An 18144-nucleotide genomic window follows, 5' to 3' on the forward strand; every position below is an offset into this window, starting at 1 on the left:
TTGCAATTCATAACAGTGCAAAATTAATTATGAAGTGTCAGTGAAATAATTTTATGGATGGGGTCACCACAACATGAAGAACTGTATTAAATGGTCGCAGCATTAGAATGTTGAGAACTACTGCCATAGAGTCTTCCATACCACCATAATGAGTCTGCCTCCCTTTAAGACTGTCCAGCAGTAGGTGACGGGGACCACATTCATTTCTGAATGTGTGTCATTGCCTAGTGTCTGTTTACAATGCTGTGACCCTTCAGTATGTGTGAGAATGCATGACATAAGTGCTTCCTTCTCTGCCTCCCAGCATCGGCAGTCACAGCAGGTGACCTCAGGGCACCTTGTGCCTTGTCCTTTATCTGCCACTCTTTCTAAGTTGCTGAACTTTGAATCAGTGTGTCCTTGCTGTCCATCAAGTTAACTGTTGAAGTTCTGCTGCTCTCTGCATAGATTCCGTGGGAATGCTGTGGTTAAAGGGTGTCACCATACCCCACTGCAACAGTATGCTCATAAACTTTTCTCAGTCTTTTCTTGTATTGACCAGTCAGCTTCCCACTGAGTCACAGCTGCAATCCCTCTTGCCTTTCTTTGGGGGTGGGAGGGGGCTATTTATTTATTTATTTATTTATTTATTTATTTATTTATTTATTTATTTATAAGACAGGGTCCTCTGTAATTTTGGTGCCTGTCCTGGATCTCACTCTGTAGACCAGGCTTACCTCAAACTCACAGAGATCCGCCTGGCTCTGCCTCCTGAATGCTGGGATTAAAGGTGTGCGCCACCACCACCACCACCACCGCTTGGTCCTCTTGCCTTTCTTTTGCACTGTTAATCTTTGATAATTCACGTTGGTCTTGTCAGTAAATGTAAACTCCCTAAGCAGGAACTTTGTCTTCCCTGCTTGGGAAATTTCTAACACACCATGGAGGTATATGTCCTTGATGAAACTCACTTTGAGAAATGTTGCCTTAAGATGCCCTTGTTTTTTTTTTTTTTTTTTTTTTTTTTAAAGAAAATTATGTGTGTGGCATACCTTTTAAGTGTATTCCTGGTGCCCACAAAAGCCAGAAGAGGACATGAGCTGCCATGTGGGTGCTGGGAACGGAACCTGGGTCTTCTGGAAGAGCAGCCAGTGCTCTTAACTACCAATCCATCCCCAGCCTGGAACGCCCTTATTTCTCTAGCTGTTCTCCTTCCCTGGCAGACATACTGCCCACACGCCAAGGGGTTGACTCCTATTCAGAGTCATGGTTGCAGGCCTCTCCTTTCTTCACTTGAAGACAGGTCTTAGTCTGAGCTTTCTGCTGTCAGTATGCCCCTTGTGAGAATAAGAAGAACTATCCTGAAGTACCATGGTGGATAGATGCTAGAGTGTTTCTCTGATACCACGTCACATCCTAGAATAGTGTTCCCTGATTAAGAATGGATGTGGAAGGCAATTTCTGTTGGGAACAGTCAATCTTCTGTAAGCTTCATAGCACAGAGCACAGTAATTCTGAATGACTTCACAGTATACATGTCTCAAAGGGTAGTCTTCCTTCAAACACACACACTTCAGTGTTTGTGCCTGGTACCTCCAAGCATTGTGGATTAGATGTACCTAGAAGCATCATGGAATAGACCTCTGCCTCCAGATGTAATAGAAGTCTTTACTCTTTGGTAATCCATTTCAAAGTGAGGAAACAAAACTGCTCATTGGCCAGCTGCAAACAGAGGCAAACCTGCTGTGGTCTTATAGTCATTGTTTGGTACAGGATAGCCTTTCTTCCCATCCCAGCTATGGACATCTTCTTCCTCCTTTATCTAATTAGCGTGTCATTGCCTTCTTGATGAATCTGCGGGTTTTTTTTTTCCCTTCCTGTGAAAAGTCTTTTAAGCCCTCTAGCACAAAACATACTTAGAACACAATTTTGAGGTTATAATTCTGTCCTTGAAATGCAGGACTTGAAAACTACTGCTAACCTATACCAGACTTGAAGTTGTGTTTCCTTTCATTAATTTAATATACATGACTATTTCACCAAAATATCAAATAACAGTGGTTTTTCATGTGAAAGGACATAGTTGATTCTAGTAGTCTTCTTTCAGAGACATGGACTAAGATACACTGTTCACCTTGACATGTATGGGAGGTTCAGGGTGAGGTTAACTAAAAACAGTGCATATTGGAGCTTGCAATGGTACATTGTTGCATACCTGTGATCCTTGGGCCACATAGTTAATCCTGTCTCAGATTCCCCCAAAGTTCACTTCACTCCTAACTTGTTTTTGTAGGCCTGAAAGTGTCTTTACCACTTCTGGGGTCAATCCAGTGTGAATTTAGTTACTAGTTAGCTGCTGTTAAAGCAAGGGCCACATCTAGACCTCAGTTACGGTGTTCATTGGAGGAATCCAAGAGAGCCAAGAGAAGGACACTGGAAGGGTCTGACTTTGCACAGAGACTGCCTCAGGGCTCTGCCTCAGAGCTCATGGTTCTGCAGCTTCTAGGGAGAAGCTGATGTACCAGTGTCTCAGGTTGTGCTCTCAGAGTCCACACTTTCTCAGCCTGGGCATAAAGCAAGCACAAGGAAGTCCATTCGCAGGGAGGCCCACGGTCTCACCGGCTAGTCCTGCCTGGAACTTGGACTTCTCATGACTCGGTTCTGCTTGCTGGGATTACAGGTGTGAGCCAACATGCTTTTGTTTTTGTTTTTGTTTTTTCTTTAAACAAGATGTGATTAAAGCCGAGTAAGGATGCTATCTACCACTGAACTGTATGTCTGAGGAATATTTTTAAGCAATGAGATACTTATTTGTTTATATAGTATGGCTGCCATATAATGGTGGGTGATCTTGGATTCCTAATCCTACCTCTACCACTCCAGTACTGGAATCACATGTCCCACTAATTTTTTAATTAGAAATTTAATTTAATTTAATTTCTACTTTTTTTTTTGGTCTTTTGAAAGTCTTTCTTAGTTACCTAGATAACCACAGGTAAGGATAAACCTCTATTTTTCATACCCCTGATTTACTCTTGTTTTATAGATGTCATTTTCAACAGATTATTAAAATAATAACATATACTGTTTCAGAAAAGAATACAAGGTGTCACCTCTCAAAGAGGATGAATGCTTTTGATACTATTTAGCTTGCATCCTGTGCTTGGAATGGATGCACATTGACTGATTATTTCTTCTCAGCAGGACAAGAACATCAGAGGATTGAGTTCGGTGTTGACGAAGTCATCAAACCAAGTGATGGTTTGCCGAGAACCCCTAGCTACAGTATTTCAAGCACCTTGAACCCTCAGGCACCTGAGTTTATTCTTGGTTGCACAACTTCCAAAAAGATCCCTGAGGGCATAGAAAAAGATGAGAACTACAGCTCCATTGACCAGTACCCAAGCTCGGCCCTGGCTCTGGAAAACAGCTCTAATGTGGAGGCAGAAACCTTGGAAAATGATGGTGGTGCTGGTGGTCTTGGTCAAAGGGAGCGTAAAAAGAAGAAGAAGCGCCCCCCTGGATACTACAGTTACCTGAAAGATGGTGGTGATGAGGGTGTTTCCCCAGCTGCCCTGGTCAACGGCCATGCCAGTTCAGCAGTCACGAACAGTGTGGGTGTGGAGGATGCTGAGTTCATGGTCGATATGCTTCCTTCAGTTATGCCCAGGACTTGTGACAGCCCTCAGAATCCCATGGACTTTATCAGTGACCCTGTGCCTGACAGTCCTTTCCCCAGAACACTAGGTGGTGATGGCAGGACTGCAGGGCTGCTCGAGGGCTGCCATGGAACTGACTTGGAGCAACCCTGCCTCCCTGCAGACAGCCTTCTAAGGACAGCTGTGACTCAGCCCTACCCTGGCACCGAAACTACTGAGAATCTTGCAGTTGCTAATGGAAAAATACTTGAATCCTTGGGCGAGGACACTGCTGCCAATGGGGTAGAGTTGCACACTGAGGAAAGCACAGACTTGGACCCTGCAAAGCCTGAGAGCCAGTCACTTCGTGCTGATAGTGTGCTCTCTGCATCTGGGGCCATCCCCATTAGCCAGCCCACAAAGTCCTGGGCTAGCCTCTTTCATGATTCTAAGCCCTCTTCCTCTTCACCCATGGCATTTGTGGAAACTAAGTGTTCCCCCCCTGTCCCATCTCCCCTGGCCTCTGAAAAGCAGGTGGAAGTCAAAGAAGGGCTTGTTCCAGTTTCAGAGGATCCCGTAGCCATAAAGATTGCAGGTACAGTTAAACAGACAGGCTGAATGGAGATGGGCTCAGGTCTTAGGGACACACTGTGTAGTGTATTGGTACCCACAACAGTGGTAGCTGACCTGTGTAGTAAGTAACAGGAAGTAAAGGGCACATATGCATTAACATCCAGTTGTAAAACAATATACACAAGAAGAAAGATGGAAGGAAAAGGTGCCATACTTTTATGTAAACGGGAAAACCTCATGGTTTTTTGTTTGTTTGCTTGCTTGCTTTTTTAAAAATGAGTTCTTATTGACAAATTTCATTTCCATGTTGTGGTGCTGTAGTGTTGGAATGTGTGACAGATGTGTCCTGTGCTGTAATTAGGGTATACTTTTTGTATAATTTCTTCTTTTTCTCTATCAGTATAGAAAAAGGCATTAAAAAAAAATAATGCAGCCCCCCTCCCTTCCCTTAGTGACTTTGGGTTGAGTGATTTTATTCAGCACCAAGCTGAAGGTGGGAAGTCAAGAGACACAGGAGCTGGGTGCTTAGGTGCAAAAAACAGGTCTTCAGCTCCCGAGACTGCTGCAGTGTGTCCTTGGAGTGCTCAGAGTCCCAACAGACATTAAGGTGCATCCTCCTGATGGCTGGGGGTGACTGCAAGTCTTGGCTTTGAAACATCACAATTATGGCTGTGTGTGGAAACACATACCTGTAATTCCAGCTCTCGGGAGGCGGAGGCAGGAGGAGTGGCAGTTCGAGGCCAGCCTGGCTTCAGTAGCAAGACCTTGTCTCCAAAAAAGCCAAAACAAAGGGGACATTTTAGTCCCTATTTGAGATATGTTGTTCTGAAGTCTCTTCAAATGAGAAAATGGATAGAATCTTTTTATTTTTATTATTTTGGGCTTCATATTATAGCACAGGCTGGTTTTGAAGGTGCATTTTAGCCCAGGCTATCTTCAAAGTGGCTCTTCCTCTGCTTCTACCTCCTGAGTGCTGGGATTACAAGGAGTGCCACTACACGCCACTGGAATAATTTATTATTACTTTTTAAAATTTTTAAGTTTTATGTATGTGAGTCTTTTGCCTTCTTGTATGTCTAGGCATCACTTGTGTATTAGTGCCAGCAGATGCCAGAAGACAGCATCAAACCTGGAACCCTTATGTGAGTGCTGGGAGTCAAATCCAGGTCCTTTGGACTGGTGGTCAGTGCTGCTAAGCCGCTGAGCACTGCTCCAGCCTTAGGGATCATAGTTTTGAAGAAAAGTGACTTTCTTCTTTGCGACCACTCCCACCGTGCTTTTTCCTTCTTTTCTTTTTATTTTAATTAAAAAAATTTTAAAAGGTTTACTCATTTTATTTTATGTGTGTTTTGCCTGCATGTGCGCCATGTGTGGGTGCTGGGAATTGAACCCATATCTTCTTAAGAGCAACAAGTGCACTGAACCTCTGAGCCATCTCTCCAGCCCATTGTTCTTTTCAGCTTTACTTTGTAGCACAAAGCTTTTCACATATTAGTCTCCTTGCCAGTCTCCCAAGTGCTGGGTTCTAGCTGCACACCTGTATGCCCTGCACACCTGTATGCCCTACCTGATTTCTTTAATACATATTGGGTGTGTTTCTCCTAGAATGTATTCATTGCAGGACTGGGGAGGTGCCTCAGTAGGTAAGAGCACTTGTTATGCAGTCATGAAGATCTGGGTTTGAATTTCCAGCATCCATGTAAAAAAAGCCAGATGTGGACTGTGTACCTGTAACTCCAACATTGGGGGTCGAGACAGGTCTATTCTGGGACCTGTTGCCAGCAACCTAGTCTACCAGGTGGATCCCTATGACTTCTAGGCCAGCCAGCATAAATCTTTACACCAAAAGACTACCAGTTCTAATCAGACAGTCTGAGGGATGGAGAGACAGGCTTCCATTTATGTCATTCTAAATGCATATTGGCCCCCCCCCCTTTTTGAGGGGGGTTGTTTTTTGGTTTTTTAAGACAGAGTTTCTCTGTGTAAGCAGTCCTGGCTGTCTCCTGGATCTTGCTCTGTAGACCAGGCTGGCTCGAACTCAGAGATCCACCTGCCTCTGCCTCCTGAGTGCTGGAATTAAAGGCGTGCACTACCACCACTACCACCACTACCACTACCACTACCACCACCACCACCCAGCCCTATTGGCTATTTTTAGTAGGAGTAACTGAATCAAGAAAGCAGTGAAAGGAAAGTTGATAATCCATGGAGCTGGTGTTTGCTGGCTGGAGAGCAGTGTCTGCACACCACCATCAGGAGTAAGCGGGACAGCAAGGTTCTGAGGGCTGACTGTTGTGACTCCCTTGTTTGTGAGCCAGTCCTGGGAAGCTGCTGTGTGCTCTTGTCACTGCACCCTTGCTTTAATCATATTTTAGATCCCAGCTAGGAAAGGCTTCCGAGCCCAATTTCATATTCGATCTTTAAAACTATGTGTCAGCTTTCAAGGAATATAAATAACTCCAGGCAAAGAGAAACTCGCCAAGTGCCCACATTAAATCCAGTGGAAGAGAACTTGGTAAGCTGAGCCCTTGAAGTCTGTCCAGCTATGTGGGGTAGGTACCTAGCTGCTTCATTCATGGATGCTGGACAGCCATTGTAAGCTGAGGCTGCCCAGAGGGATGAATGTGTCTCCCTGTATTTTAAGTGCGAATGACAATACAGTCTAAGATTATCGTTTCGGTGGCTTAGAACTGACTTGAGACCTTGTACTAATGGTAGTTTAGGTCACTTTGCTGTTGTACCTAAACAAGCAAACGTTGTTGAAACGAAACAAGTTCTTCCCAAGAGGTAAGAGTGAGGAAAGGAAGGCCTAGAAATGTGACAGTGACTAGGCATTAATGGTTAGGCTAGGTACCGGAGTATAGTTACATACTGGGTGGTTAGGCACTGGGGTACAGCAGGTCCTGGATGGCTAGGCAGCTGTTGGGCTTTCAGAACCAGTGCAAGTATGACTTCTACCCTTAGATCTTGTGAAAACAAGCCATGTAGGAAAACCCTTAAGACATAAGCTTGAGCTGCCTTGAAAACTCAGTGCTAACTATTATCCATTTGTAGGTGGTCTGTGTTGAATCATTTATAGTATGGGAGGTCTGTATTTCTTGATATTTAAAAAGAATATTAGTGATTTAGTTTTTCTTGTGTCAACAGATTGCATAAGAAAGCTTGAGTCTGCTCAACCGTTTAATGCCTGCAGTTTTACCAAAGTGGAGACGTTGGTTTTAGTTTATGAGTCATTTGGCACTACCATTCCATATGCATTGTTTGGATAGTTCTACCAACTTCTATGAGAAAGATGCATTGGGGCCCCGTTCCCAAAATTTGCCTTGAATAAAAAGAAGTTTCTGGAGAATTTGGTGTTGCAGCCAGTTTCTAGTATTTGGCTCTAAGAGAAGATAAAGCTTTAAAAGCTAGCAGTGATGACCTGAGCACAAGTCAGCAGGCTTGTGGATCAGGCTAGAATGAGTGCAGTCCCCAGTAAAGGAACTGAGCAGGAGGAAGTGAAGGGCTCCAGCAGTCCCCTCTCTGTGATTTGAGAATGGTGGGGCTTTACCTTTGGCTGTGTGGCAGTCACTGAAGGAGCAGGTTTCCTGTGAAGGGCATGAATTACAGAGCAGGAGCAGTGGGTATGGAGGCTTTGATCTTAACCTTAAGATTTTCAACTAGAATCAGTTTTACAGCTGCTCATTTCTTTTGAAATGGAACTTACTGGTATATAGTCACAAAATGTTCAAAAGTTCTGGTTTTGGGAAATATAGATTGTTTCTTTTTGGAATGATGAGGTGTTTTCTCAAACTCTTGTCTTTACTTTTCCTCCCACTTAGATTGCCTTTTTTTCAAGGTGGGTTTTTTTTTATTGTTTTTTTTTTTTTTTGTTTGTTTGAGAAAGGGGCTCACTGTATAACCCTGGTTGTCTGGGAACTCACTTTGTAAACCAGACTGGCATTGAACTCAGAGATCCATCTGCCTCTACCTTGTGAGTTGGCATTAGCAGTGTGTACTCAATTGACAAGTTTTTATTTTATGTGTATGGGTGTTTTGCCTCCATGAGTATCTGTGCACATGTGTGCAGTGACCAAGGAGGTCAGAAGAGGGTGTGGAACCCTTTGGAACTGGAGTTGTAGATGTTAGGTGTGTGTGGTCGGGAACTGAACCTGGGTCCTCTGCAACAGCAGCAAGTGTTCTTAACTACTGAGCCATCTCTCTAGACCGCAGGTGCCTCTTTAAAGAAGTTACACCTCATTGTTTATTTTTCTGTGTTTGTGCACACATCCATGGTTATGAGCACCCAAACTCAATGTCATGGTCAGAGGACCGCTTGGGAGTTGGTTCTCTGCTCTGCCATGTGGGTCCTGAGGATGAACTAAGACTTGATGGCAGGTGAGCCACCTGCTGGCTCTGCTTTGCCCCCCCACCCCCTTTTTTTGGTTTTTCGAGACTGGGTTTCTTTTTATAGCTCTGGCTATCCTGGAACTCGCTCTGTAGGCCAGAATGGCCTCAAACTCACGAGATCCTCCTGTCTCTTCCTCCCTAGTGCTGGGATTAAAAGTATGAGCCACCCACTGCCCAGGTTCTGCTCTGCCTCTTTCTAAGGAGGCTTATGGGATATCTAGAAGGGGCTGACCATGTCCGGGGCTAGTGTGCATTTCTCTGTATTGTCACTGTCCTCGCTCATTGCACCTGGTGAAGGAGGAATTAAAGGCACCGACCGCTTCCGATTACAAAATGAAGGAAGTGGCAGTGCCAGGTGTCAATCCAGCTCCTAGGTCGTCTGTTCTTTCTGTTTGTGTGTGATTATTGTAGGGTATGTGTACGTGCGTGCACACATGTGTAGAGGCCAGAGGACAAGTTTCAGGAGTCAGCTCTCCTTCCACCATGTGATTCCAGATATACATCTTAGGTAAGCAGGCCTAGTGGCAGCAGCCTGAGCTTTGTTAACTGTGAGATAAATGAGTTTTGTTTCAGATCATTGGGCCATTTCTGATGATCTGGAATGGATTTGGGTGGCTATACCAAATCTGGGTGGTGGTCTAGCCAGTATCTACTAGGTAGGGCAGGGAGAGCAGATTGGCCATCCCTTGTTTAAGGGATGAGATAAGAAACTAAGTTTTAATTAACTAAGTAAGAATTAAAGTGCCTAAATTAAGGTGCCTAAGAAACAGGCAGCAACTCATATTAGCCAGGAGGGAAGACTTCAGGCAGCCAGCAGGGTTGGGGCTGCAGTCTGGGGACAAAGGGCAGGGAGAATTCTGTTGAGAATTATCAGCATTAGGGTCTTGTTTTCAAAGAACTTTGAATCCAGGAAGAAATTTACCAGTAGTGATAAAGGCAGATAGTATTACCTGCTGTGGGACTTCAGTCTCAGAGAGCAGGACTTAGGGTGGCTGGAGACCTGAGTAACAGATTGGCACTAGAGAAACCTTTTCTGGAAAAAGAGAATAATTATTTTCATTTTCATCTTATTTATTTATTTTAAAGATTTATTATGTATCTAGTGTTCTGCCTGCATGTATGCCTGCACGCCAGAAGAGGGCACCAGATCTCATTACAGATGGTTGTGAGCCACCATGTGGTTGCCGGAAACTGAACTCAGGACCTCTGGAAGAGCAGAGCAGCCGGTGCTCTTAACCACTGAGCCATCTCTCCAGTCGCAGTTATTTTTATTTATATTTTATGTGTATGGTTGTTTTGCTTGCTTGTTTTATTCTCGTACAGTTTGTGTGGTGTGGGCGGAGGTCAGAAGAGGTCATCTTATTCCCAGGAACTGGAGGTAGGGATGGTTGAGAGCCTGGCAATGATGGATGTGAGATGGTGATGTGAGTGCTTGGAACCAAACCCTGGTCCTCTCTGAGAGCAAGAAATGCTCTAAGGCACTGAGCTATCTCTCCAGCCCCAAGAGAACAGTAGAATAATCTAGGGAAAAGTCTAGGTATGTCTTCTCTATTTGTCTGTAAGGAGCACCTGAGGGTTGCACCAGAGGGCAGAGAAGGTTTGAGCACTCCTTAGTCCTATCTGCTCCACATCTTGCTTTGTAGTTCCTGTCTGTATGCTTGCAGTTCTCGAACAAGCCACTGGATGGTGCTAAGAGATAAGCTTACTGTCTTGGAAGGAAAAACGGAAACTGCTTTTTGACTGGCTGGCTCTTCAGGGAAGGGCAGTGTAGAAACCAACCCGAGCATGTGGTTTCTGAGTAAATGTCCAAAAGGAGTCATTATAGTTGGCTTCAGGTTGGATGTGTTCTCATGTCCACAGAGCTCTACTATATGTAGAAGCCCCCAGGCTGTTGAAGTCACTGTGGCCCATGGTGCTCTTTCTTGGGAAAGCAAAAGAAGCTTGTTCCTAGGACTTAGTGCAAGCAGCTTGTCTCATCCCCTTTTGAAAAGGAATCAGCTTTGTCATAGATGCTGGGTTATTTTTAACTGATGCAATGCACTTAGAGTACTGTCTCTAGTCTTATAGTGTGTTTTCATGTATGGTATGTGTGGATGGGTGTGCATGCCTACTAAAGCATCTTGGGGTTAGAGGACAACTTTTAGCAAGTTAGTTCTTACCTTCACCTGTTTTGTTTTTAGAGCAGTCTTGCTTCTGACACTTCACTGCATACTAGATCCAGGTTAGGTGGCCCATGGCTTTGGGGTAATTCTCTCAGTCTGTGGTCTCTCCATAGGAATGCTGGGATTTGTTTTGTTTTAGTTTGTTTGAGGTAGAGCCTCTTTATGTAGTCTCGGAACTTGCTGGGTAGCTATCCTGAATTATCAGAGGCCCACTGACCTCTTTCTCCAAAGTGCTTGGATTAAAGGCAAATGTCCCCATCCCTATCTCCTACTTTTTAAAAAAGTGGATTTCCTGCTTCACTTTTCTAAAATGTAGATTCTGGGGATTTGAACTCAGGCCACTGGACTTGCACCTTCTCCCTGCCCCTGCAGTTCATAGTTGAGGCTGCTCAGAACAGTGGGCATGGGAGGGAAGAAGGTTCTGTGGGTCTCTGTGCCTGTCCCTTGTTGGTCTTTTCTACTTTCTCCAGTGCCTGTGTCCAAACAGGTGTAAATGTCAATGTACCCCATCTCTTCTTCACCTTCAACCAGCCCGAGAAGACTTTGCCCTCTCACACCACCAGGAAAACAGAATTTTCTCCGATTCAGAAACCTGAGTGTTTGGCCACTTCCTAGTTCTTAGCTCCCCCCATCATGTTGCTGTCTAACTTCTTGGCCAAGGATCCTATTGAGCAGTTCACAATGGCTCTCCACTCTTACCCAGACCTCTGGCTCCTCCCTGTTAAGGCCATTAGAATGCACGTTGCACTCTGAATTTGAGATGTGTGTTATTGTGGGAGTATTGGGACTATGGCACACTGATTCCTGAATGTAAGTCACCATTCACAGTGTTAACACCTCCTGCTGAGCCAAGGTTAGACTCACTATTGCATCACTGTGCAAACAATATGACAGTGTGCTTTCTGTTACTCCTAGTAGACGCTCCTTCCTGCTGTCCGATGACTGTCCGATGTCTGTGCTTCCTTAGCCTCCAGCTGCTCCCTTGGTGTATCTGCAGACCTAGATTGGATGAAGCACACCTCTCACATCTCCTCAGCTAAACTTGCAGCGTGTAATGCTCTCATCAGGGACAGTGAGTCCTGCTCATTGCTAGCCTAGAGCGGGGCCAACTGTAGTCTTTGGTGCCACACAGGACAAATTAGCTGTTCGTCCAGAGGTCAGCCACAGCAGGAAGACCAAACCTTCTAATTTTGTAAAATCTTGCCATTGATTGCTGCTTTGAAATCCTGTGCCATTGTGTTGGGGTGTGGTTGTTGAGCATGCACAGGTTTGGAGGTTACTGTGATCACCCCTGTACTGTGGCACATAGTGGAAGGTGTGAATCCTTGTACAGCCCAGGGTCAATTGGGAACAGGATGGAAGAAGAAAGTGAGTGATGCCTTAACAGTACAGATATTTAAAAACTCCTTTTGTGCTTGTGAGCATGTTTATGTGCATATCCAAGTGTGTTTGTGAAGTCAGATTGTAGGAATCAATCCTCTTTACACCATGCGGGTACTAGGGTTAGTAACATCAGGTCTGGCAGCAAGTGCCTGTAACTGCTGAACCACCTCACTAGTCCATAGAAAGAATTTTCAGTAGAACTCATCTTAGTGGAAAGGAAAGCCAGGTAGGTAGATCCACAGTTTCATCTAGTTCAGTTCTATGACTCAGTTTTCTCATCTTTAAGATGGGGTGTCAGATGCCTCTTTGGCAAAGTTGCTGTCAATTTGAATGTCAATGGGCAGCTCCAGGCACTGGTGGGAGGTGTCAGCATGTGTCTTTAAGTCCTAGCCTATGCCTTTTACTAAGAGGTGGCAAACTTTACATGCTTATTTCACTGGATGCATCCTGCTGCTTCTCTGGAGCCTATAGTAGTTTACTTTCTCAAAAAGATGAGCCATGTAAAATTACTGTGCTCCTGCTGTGTTTGTGTGTATTGCACACGTGCACATATACATTTGAACAATGCAAATTAACTTTGTCATTTGACTTTTGGACACTAGTCGAGGACCTGCCAGTACAACTGTTTTGGTTCTTGTTTGTTGTCATGCATGGGAGTGAATATCACATGTGCCCATTAGTGTTTCATTCCTGTGAAACGGTTTAAAAGTCAAGGAGGCATCATGGCATGACCCTGAATTGGAGCCTAGATTGTGTGTTGATCATAGGCATGCTGTTCCTGTAGCAAAGCAGACAGGGTGCTCCTAGATGACTGAAAACTAGGTCCCCCCAGTTAACACTTATGGGTTGTAAACAACAGGCTGAGTATGAGGGAGTATGTTCACTGTAGCCATTACTGTTACAGGATTCATTATGGGATGTGGGAAGAGCCTGGACCTTCTATGTAGATGAGGCTAGCCTTAGACTCACAGAGGTTGCCTGCCACTGCCTCTTGAGTGCTTGTATTAGAAGGTGCAACGCCTTGTAAGGCTAGGTTTGCTTTTGTTTTTGTCTTTGAGACAGTCTCGTGAAGTCCACACTGGTCTAGAACCTACTGTATAGGCTGAGGCTGACTTTAAACTCCTGATCCTTCTGTATCTGTCTCCCAAGTGCTACAACTACAAGGATGTGCCACCATTCATGACTTCCTTGTCTTTGTTTTAAAAATGCATTTCTAGATAGGCCTGATGGCATGTACTTGTAATCCCAGTGCTGAGGCAGAAGGATTGCTGTGACTTTGAGGTTAGTCTGGGCTGCATAGTATCAGGCCGGTCAAAGCTATGGAAAAATCCAGTGGTGGTGAAGATGGGTAGTTGTAGAAAATGACAGTCACAGTTTCTTTTTCCTTTTCTTTTTGAGACAGGGTCTTTGTAGCCTTGGGTGGCCTCACACAAATCTGCCAGTCTCTAGCTGTGCACCACTATGCCTGGCTTCAGAGTTTTCTTAAGACTGGAAAAAGTGGTTTCAGGGGTGAATCTGAATAGAGAAACCTGCTTCTGAATGGAGTGTGGAATAGAGTGCAGAATGAATGGATTGCTGATTTGACTTCTGATGGAAACTGTGACTAGCAGGAGCAGTTATCACTTAATATGTGGCCATCAAGCACCCACTGTGACATGCCAGGTTTTATGTGAGTTCAGAAGACACACTTTCACTCCTAAGTTCCTTTGAAGTATCCAGGACACCTTGCTGCTAGTGAGGCACACTGTCTGCCTTGGTCAGGGAGGCCAGCGTCGTCCACATCTGCTCTCTGCTGCTAATGATTGTGTGGGTTTCTGTCACTTGTGCTTCCTAGTATATTCTCACAGGAAGATAAGTAAATGTTGATGTTTGGAGGAAAATATTAATTGGAAGAAACAATTCCTCATTTAGTAACAAAGTTGATGTTGAACTAAGTGAGGCTTTAATAACATGGGCTTTCTGAGGACACACGCTCTCCTGATGAGCTTTCTCAGCACTTCAGACATGCCTTGGCATGGATGCTGCTGCTGCTGCTGGAGTGTTGTTAATGCCTTCATTTGCTTCTTGACTCTTGCAGAGTTCCTGGAGACTGTAACCCTAATACATAAGCCAGTGTCATTGCAACCGCGCGGGCTGATCAATAAAGGAAACTGGTGCTACATTAATGCCGTATCCTTCCTGGATGCCATCCCCAGGACTGGCCACCATGGTGCTCACCTTCTCTCTGGGTGCATCTGACTTAGTGAAGCTTCCACAGGGCGGCTGGCCTGGACTCTGAACACAGACTGGGCCATCACCTGGTCTGCCTACCTCATAGTCAGTCAGACTCTTGAGCCCTACTTCTCCACCCTCTGGAAGAGGGTTGATCTGTTGACCTGTGAGGGACAGAAAATCAGGCATGCTCTATTCTCATTGGAGTGGTTATAGATAGTAGGATAGAACGACCACTCAGAACTGGAAGCTTTGCTCTAACTAGTGGGAGCATCTTGCTCAGCTAGGTTCTTGAATGTCACCCTGGCCCACAGCAGATCCTTACATGGCCATTACAAGGCAGCTGTCTTCTTATTTGGTTTATTCCTTTGTGTTTACGTATCGAAGTAGTTGAGTGTCCTTGGCTTATCTCGTTTTTATATGCCTTTAGGAAGTTTGCTGTGTCTGTTTCATTTCCTTTACACTTCCTTACTGCGACATTTAGACCCTGCAGGCATTGGTGGCTTGCCCTCCGATGTATCACCTGATGAAGTTCATTCCTCTGTACTCAAAAGTGCAAAGGCCTTGCACATCAACGCCCATGATAGATAGCTTGTAAGTAAAGTACTCACATGTGCCAGTGGTTGGGGGGTATTCCCGTGGTGATGGGAACTTGAACAGTTTGGTGAAGGAGGTGCTCCCTGAGCTGAGTCCAGCCCTTTGCTCTTGATTTTCTACAGATAAGTGCTGGCATAGTCCCCTGCCCCCTTTTAATTTATGTGTATGAGTGTCTTACCTGCATGTATGTAAGTGTACCACATGTATGCAATGCCCATGGAGGTCAGAAGAGGACTTTGGATCCCCTGGAACTGGAGTTACAACCACTTGTGAGCTACCACATGGGTGCTGAGAACTGAGCCCGGGTTCCCAGCAAGAGCAGCAAGTACTCTGGACCACCTAGCTACCTCGCCAGCCTTTGGAAGTCTCTTTTAAATACTGTCGGGAATTTATATGGAAGTTAATCTGAAGTATAACTGAACATTGTGTTTCTCTGCCCTTCACATTCAGCAGAAAACCTTGTATTGTTTGCCAGCTTAAAATATCATTTAAAAATGGTCCCAAAGTATGTGTAGATTAATGTTAAGAACCCACTGAGTGCTGTCACATCAGCTGACATGGGCTGCACAGCTGCTGGTTAACGTGCTGTTGTGCCAAGGCCTGTTCCTAACATGTGCTCTGCTTCACTTTTCTCTGTGTAGTGTTCGGCTAATGAACGAGTTTACTAATATGCCAGTACCTCCCAAGCCCCGCCAAGGTGAGTGAGCAGCTGTGATACCTTGTCTTTGGGAACATGGAGCCCGGGAGCAAATGTGGTAAATGTGGTCTTGTTGGAAAGAAAATGCCGTTTTAAATCGAGGTGTTTGCCCTGTGCCAGTCTCACTTCCTGCCTGGGTGGTGGTGGGAGTTTGGGTGGCTTTGCTTTCTGTCCTTTATTCTGTCCTTTTAGTTACCAGAATGTCTGTTTCTCTTGCAGCTCTTGGGGATAAGATGGTGAGAGATATCCGCCCAGGAGCCGCTTTTGAACCCACATACATTTACAGACTCCTGACAGTTATCAAGTCGAGCCTGTCTGAAAAGGTCTGGGGTGTTCTGTGGTAGCTGGGAGGGGGCCCATGCCTGTAGTTGTAGCGTGTGGAGGCCAAGAGGATCTTTGGGAATTGAAGCCTAGCCTGGGCTACAGAGCAAGTTGCAGAAGAGCCGCAGCTACTCTCAGTGGTTGTTGCTCCTGTGAGTGTGTGTCACCCTGTGAGTGTGTGTCACGCCCCATGCTGTAACTTGGTGCTAAGCTTTAGAGTGGAGTCGCTGAAGGCGTGTGTCCCAGTTGCCCACATTTAATGGCACCAAGTACCAAGGATTGAATCTCACTAGCTCGGCCAACCCTGTGAATTCAAGCTGGTAATGGGCAGAGCCTGGCTTTTGAGTCTGTCCCTTATTGCTGCACTGCACTTGGGTAGAGTAGAGACTGCTGGTCCTGGGGTGAGTGCCCAGCCTCCATGTATTCATGCTCAGGCTACAGCAGCTATTGCATCAACTTGCCTCTTGCTTTTTCCTAAATATTGCATATTGTGTTACTAAAGGCAAGTGAGCAAAGGAGTCAGGAAGCCTTACAGATGGCCCTGAGAACCATCGAGAGTGACCAAGGCATTTGTCTAGAGCAGTCAGCAGGTCTTTTCAGTTCCAAGTCTGTAATACATTAGCATGAGCACTTCAGATGCTGTTAAAGCAAACTTACTCAGGAAAAATAGTTAGGCGAATGCCATTTAAATGAAGTGGTATGGAAGCTACATTGCTTTAAATAGAGTGAGCATCCAGGTATACAGGAGAGACCCCAGCTGCACAGCTTTAACTTTTTAAATGCCTATGTCACAGCTTTTCTTGTTGGCTTGGACTTACATTTCCCACTACTTGGGATTCAGGGTGTTAGGGATGCCCTACCAAGGATTGGGATTAGAAACAGCCTAGGCAACAGAAAGAGAAGTGTGAGGATGACAACATGCAGATGCTATAGAACATGGATGAGACCAGGTGCCAGTGGAGCAGAGGTAGAGGGGTGCTCAGGGACGGCTTCATGAAGCAGAGCCCCTCTAAGTTTGTGTTCCAAAAGAATGTTTATGAATAAAGCACTTTGGAAGTTACATTGGAGTTGACACTTTTAAGACCAACCTCAAGTTTGATGACTTCCTAGCAGGAGCTGGGGTATCTGGTGGTGTGGGCATAGTACTGCAGCAGACAGATGCAGAGAAAAACCTCAGACACCCCTATTTGTGCCACCCCAATGCCCAGGCATGCTGCTGCTCATGGATTCCTCCAGTATTGCGTGGTGGCTTATGTGGTTGGTAGAGACTCTTGGGGAGTGCCTCGGGAACTGTGTCACAGGCTCAGGAAATTACAAATGCCGAGGAGGAAATAGCACTTCAGTACAAAAAACTGCTTTGCTTGTATAGTGTTAGACACAGTTCCTTATCCATTCATGGAGTGATGGAACTCTTTCTGAAGTCCAGGTTCTCAGATACCAGCCAAGGGCCAGCCCAGGCCTTTCCTGGGAGTGCAGCCCTATGCCTACTGTGTAAACTCAGCTGCAGTTTGTGTGTGTGTGTGTGTGTGTGTGTGTGTGTGTGTGTGTGTGTGTGTGGTGTGTGGTGTGTTAGTTTGGGTATCGGCTATACTAAATAAGTGTATGCCAGCAGTAGCGCCTGAGCTCCACCCCACTCCAAGTCCCAGTCTCACTGAGTTGCCCAGGCTGGCTTTGAGCTCACGACACTCCTGTTTCTGCCTCCTGAGTAGCTTGTGTCCCCCATGCTTGGTGGGTTGTACCTCTTGCTGCACGTGTGCATAGTGTGCCACAGTCGTGCTGCCATGCCCGTGGATCCATTTGGAGAGTGTGTAGTAAACTTGTTTGCCTTGCCCAGAAACGCTAGGCGCTGGCTGGCTGTGTGAGTCCTGACTGGATAGAACCACCAGAGCTGTGTGGTGTGTGACTGGTGACTGCTGTCTCTGAATGATTTTGTTGGTAGAATTTCCTAACAGTCAGCTGATTACTTGGAACTGTAGCTTTTTACTTATGCCTCGAGTCCTCTCAGTGTAGATGGAGATGGGGGCTACCAGTCACTGCTGAGTGAATGTAACTCAGGGCTTATGTTGTGAAGTGGCCCTCATGTCTTGTTCCTGGGCTGGGGTTTTCATTGTTGTTGTTTTGTTTTGTTTTTTTTCCCAAGAGAAGGTTTCACTGTGTAGCCCTGGCTGACCTGGAACTTGCTCTGTAGCTCAGG

At 45.4% G+C, this 18144-nt stretch overlaps 1 protein-coding gene across 2 annotated transcripts in view; it reads left to right on the top strand.

Moving 5' to 3' along the window:
• The window catches only part of Usp10 (ubiquitin specific peptidase 10), a 60365-nt gene that overhangs the window by 29943 nt on the left and 12278 nt on the right, over nt 1-18144 (top strand). The window contains exons 4-8 of one of the 2 annotated variants that reach the window (XM_028880785.1): nt 3181-4212; nt 14202-14293; nt 14820-14929; nt 15574-15629; nt 15849-15952. In XM_028880785.1, the coding sequence (XP_028736618.1) occupies nt 3181-4212; nt 14202-14293; nt 14820-14929; nt 15574-15629; nt 15849-15952 (1394 nt within the window). The remainder of the gene's footprint in view (nt 1-3180; nt 4213-14201; nt 14294-14819; nt 14930-15573; nt 15630-15848; nt 15953-18144) is intronic. The other variant, XM_028880786.1, reaches the window with a different exon arrangement.

Source organism: Peromyscus leucopus, chromosome 5 (genome assembly GCF_004664715.2).
Source record: "Peromyscus leucopus breed LL Stock chromosome 5, UCI_PerLeu_2.1, whole genome shotgun sequence".
Lineage (NCBI taxonomy): Eukaryota > Metazoa > Chordata > Mammalia > Rodentia > Cricetidae > Peromyscus > Peromyscus leucopus.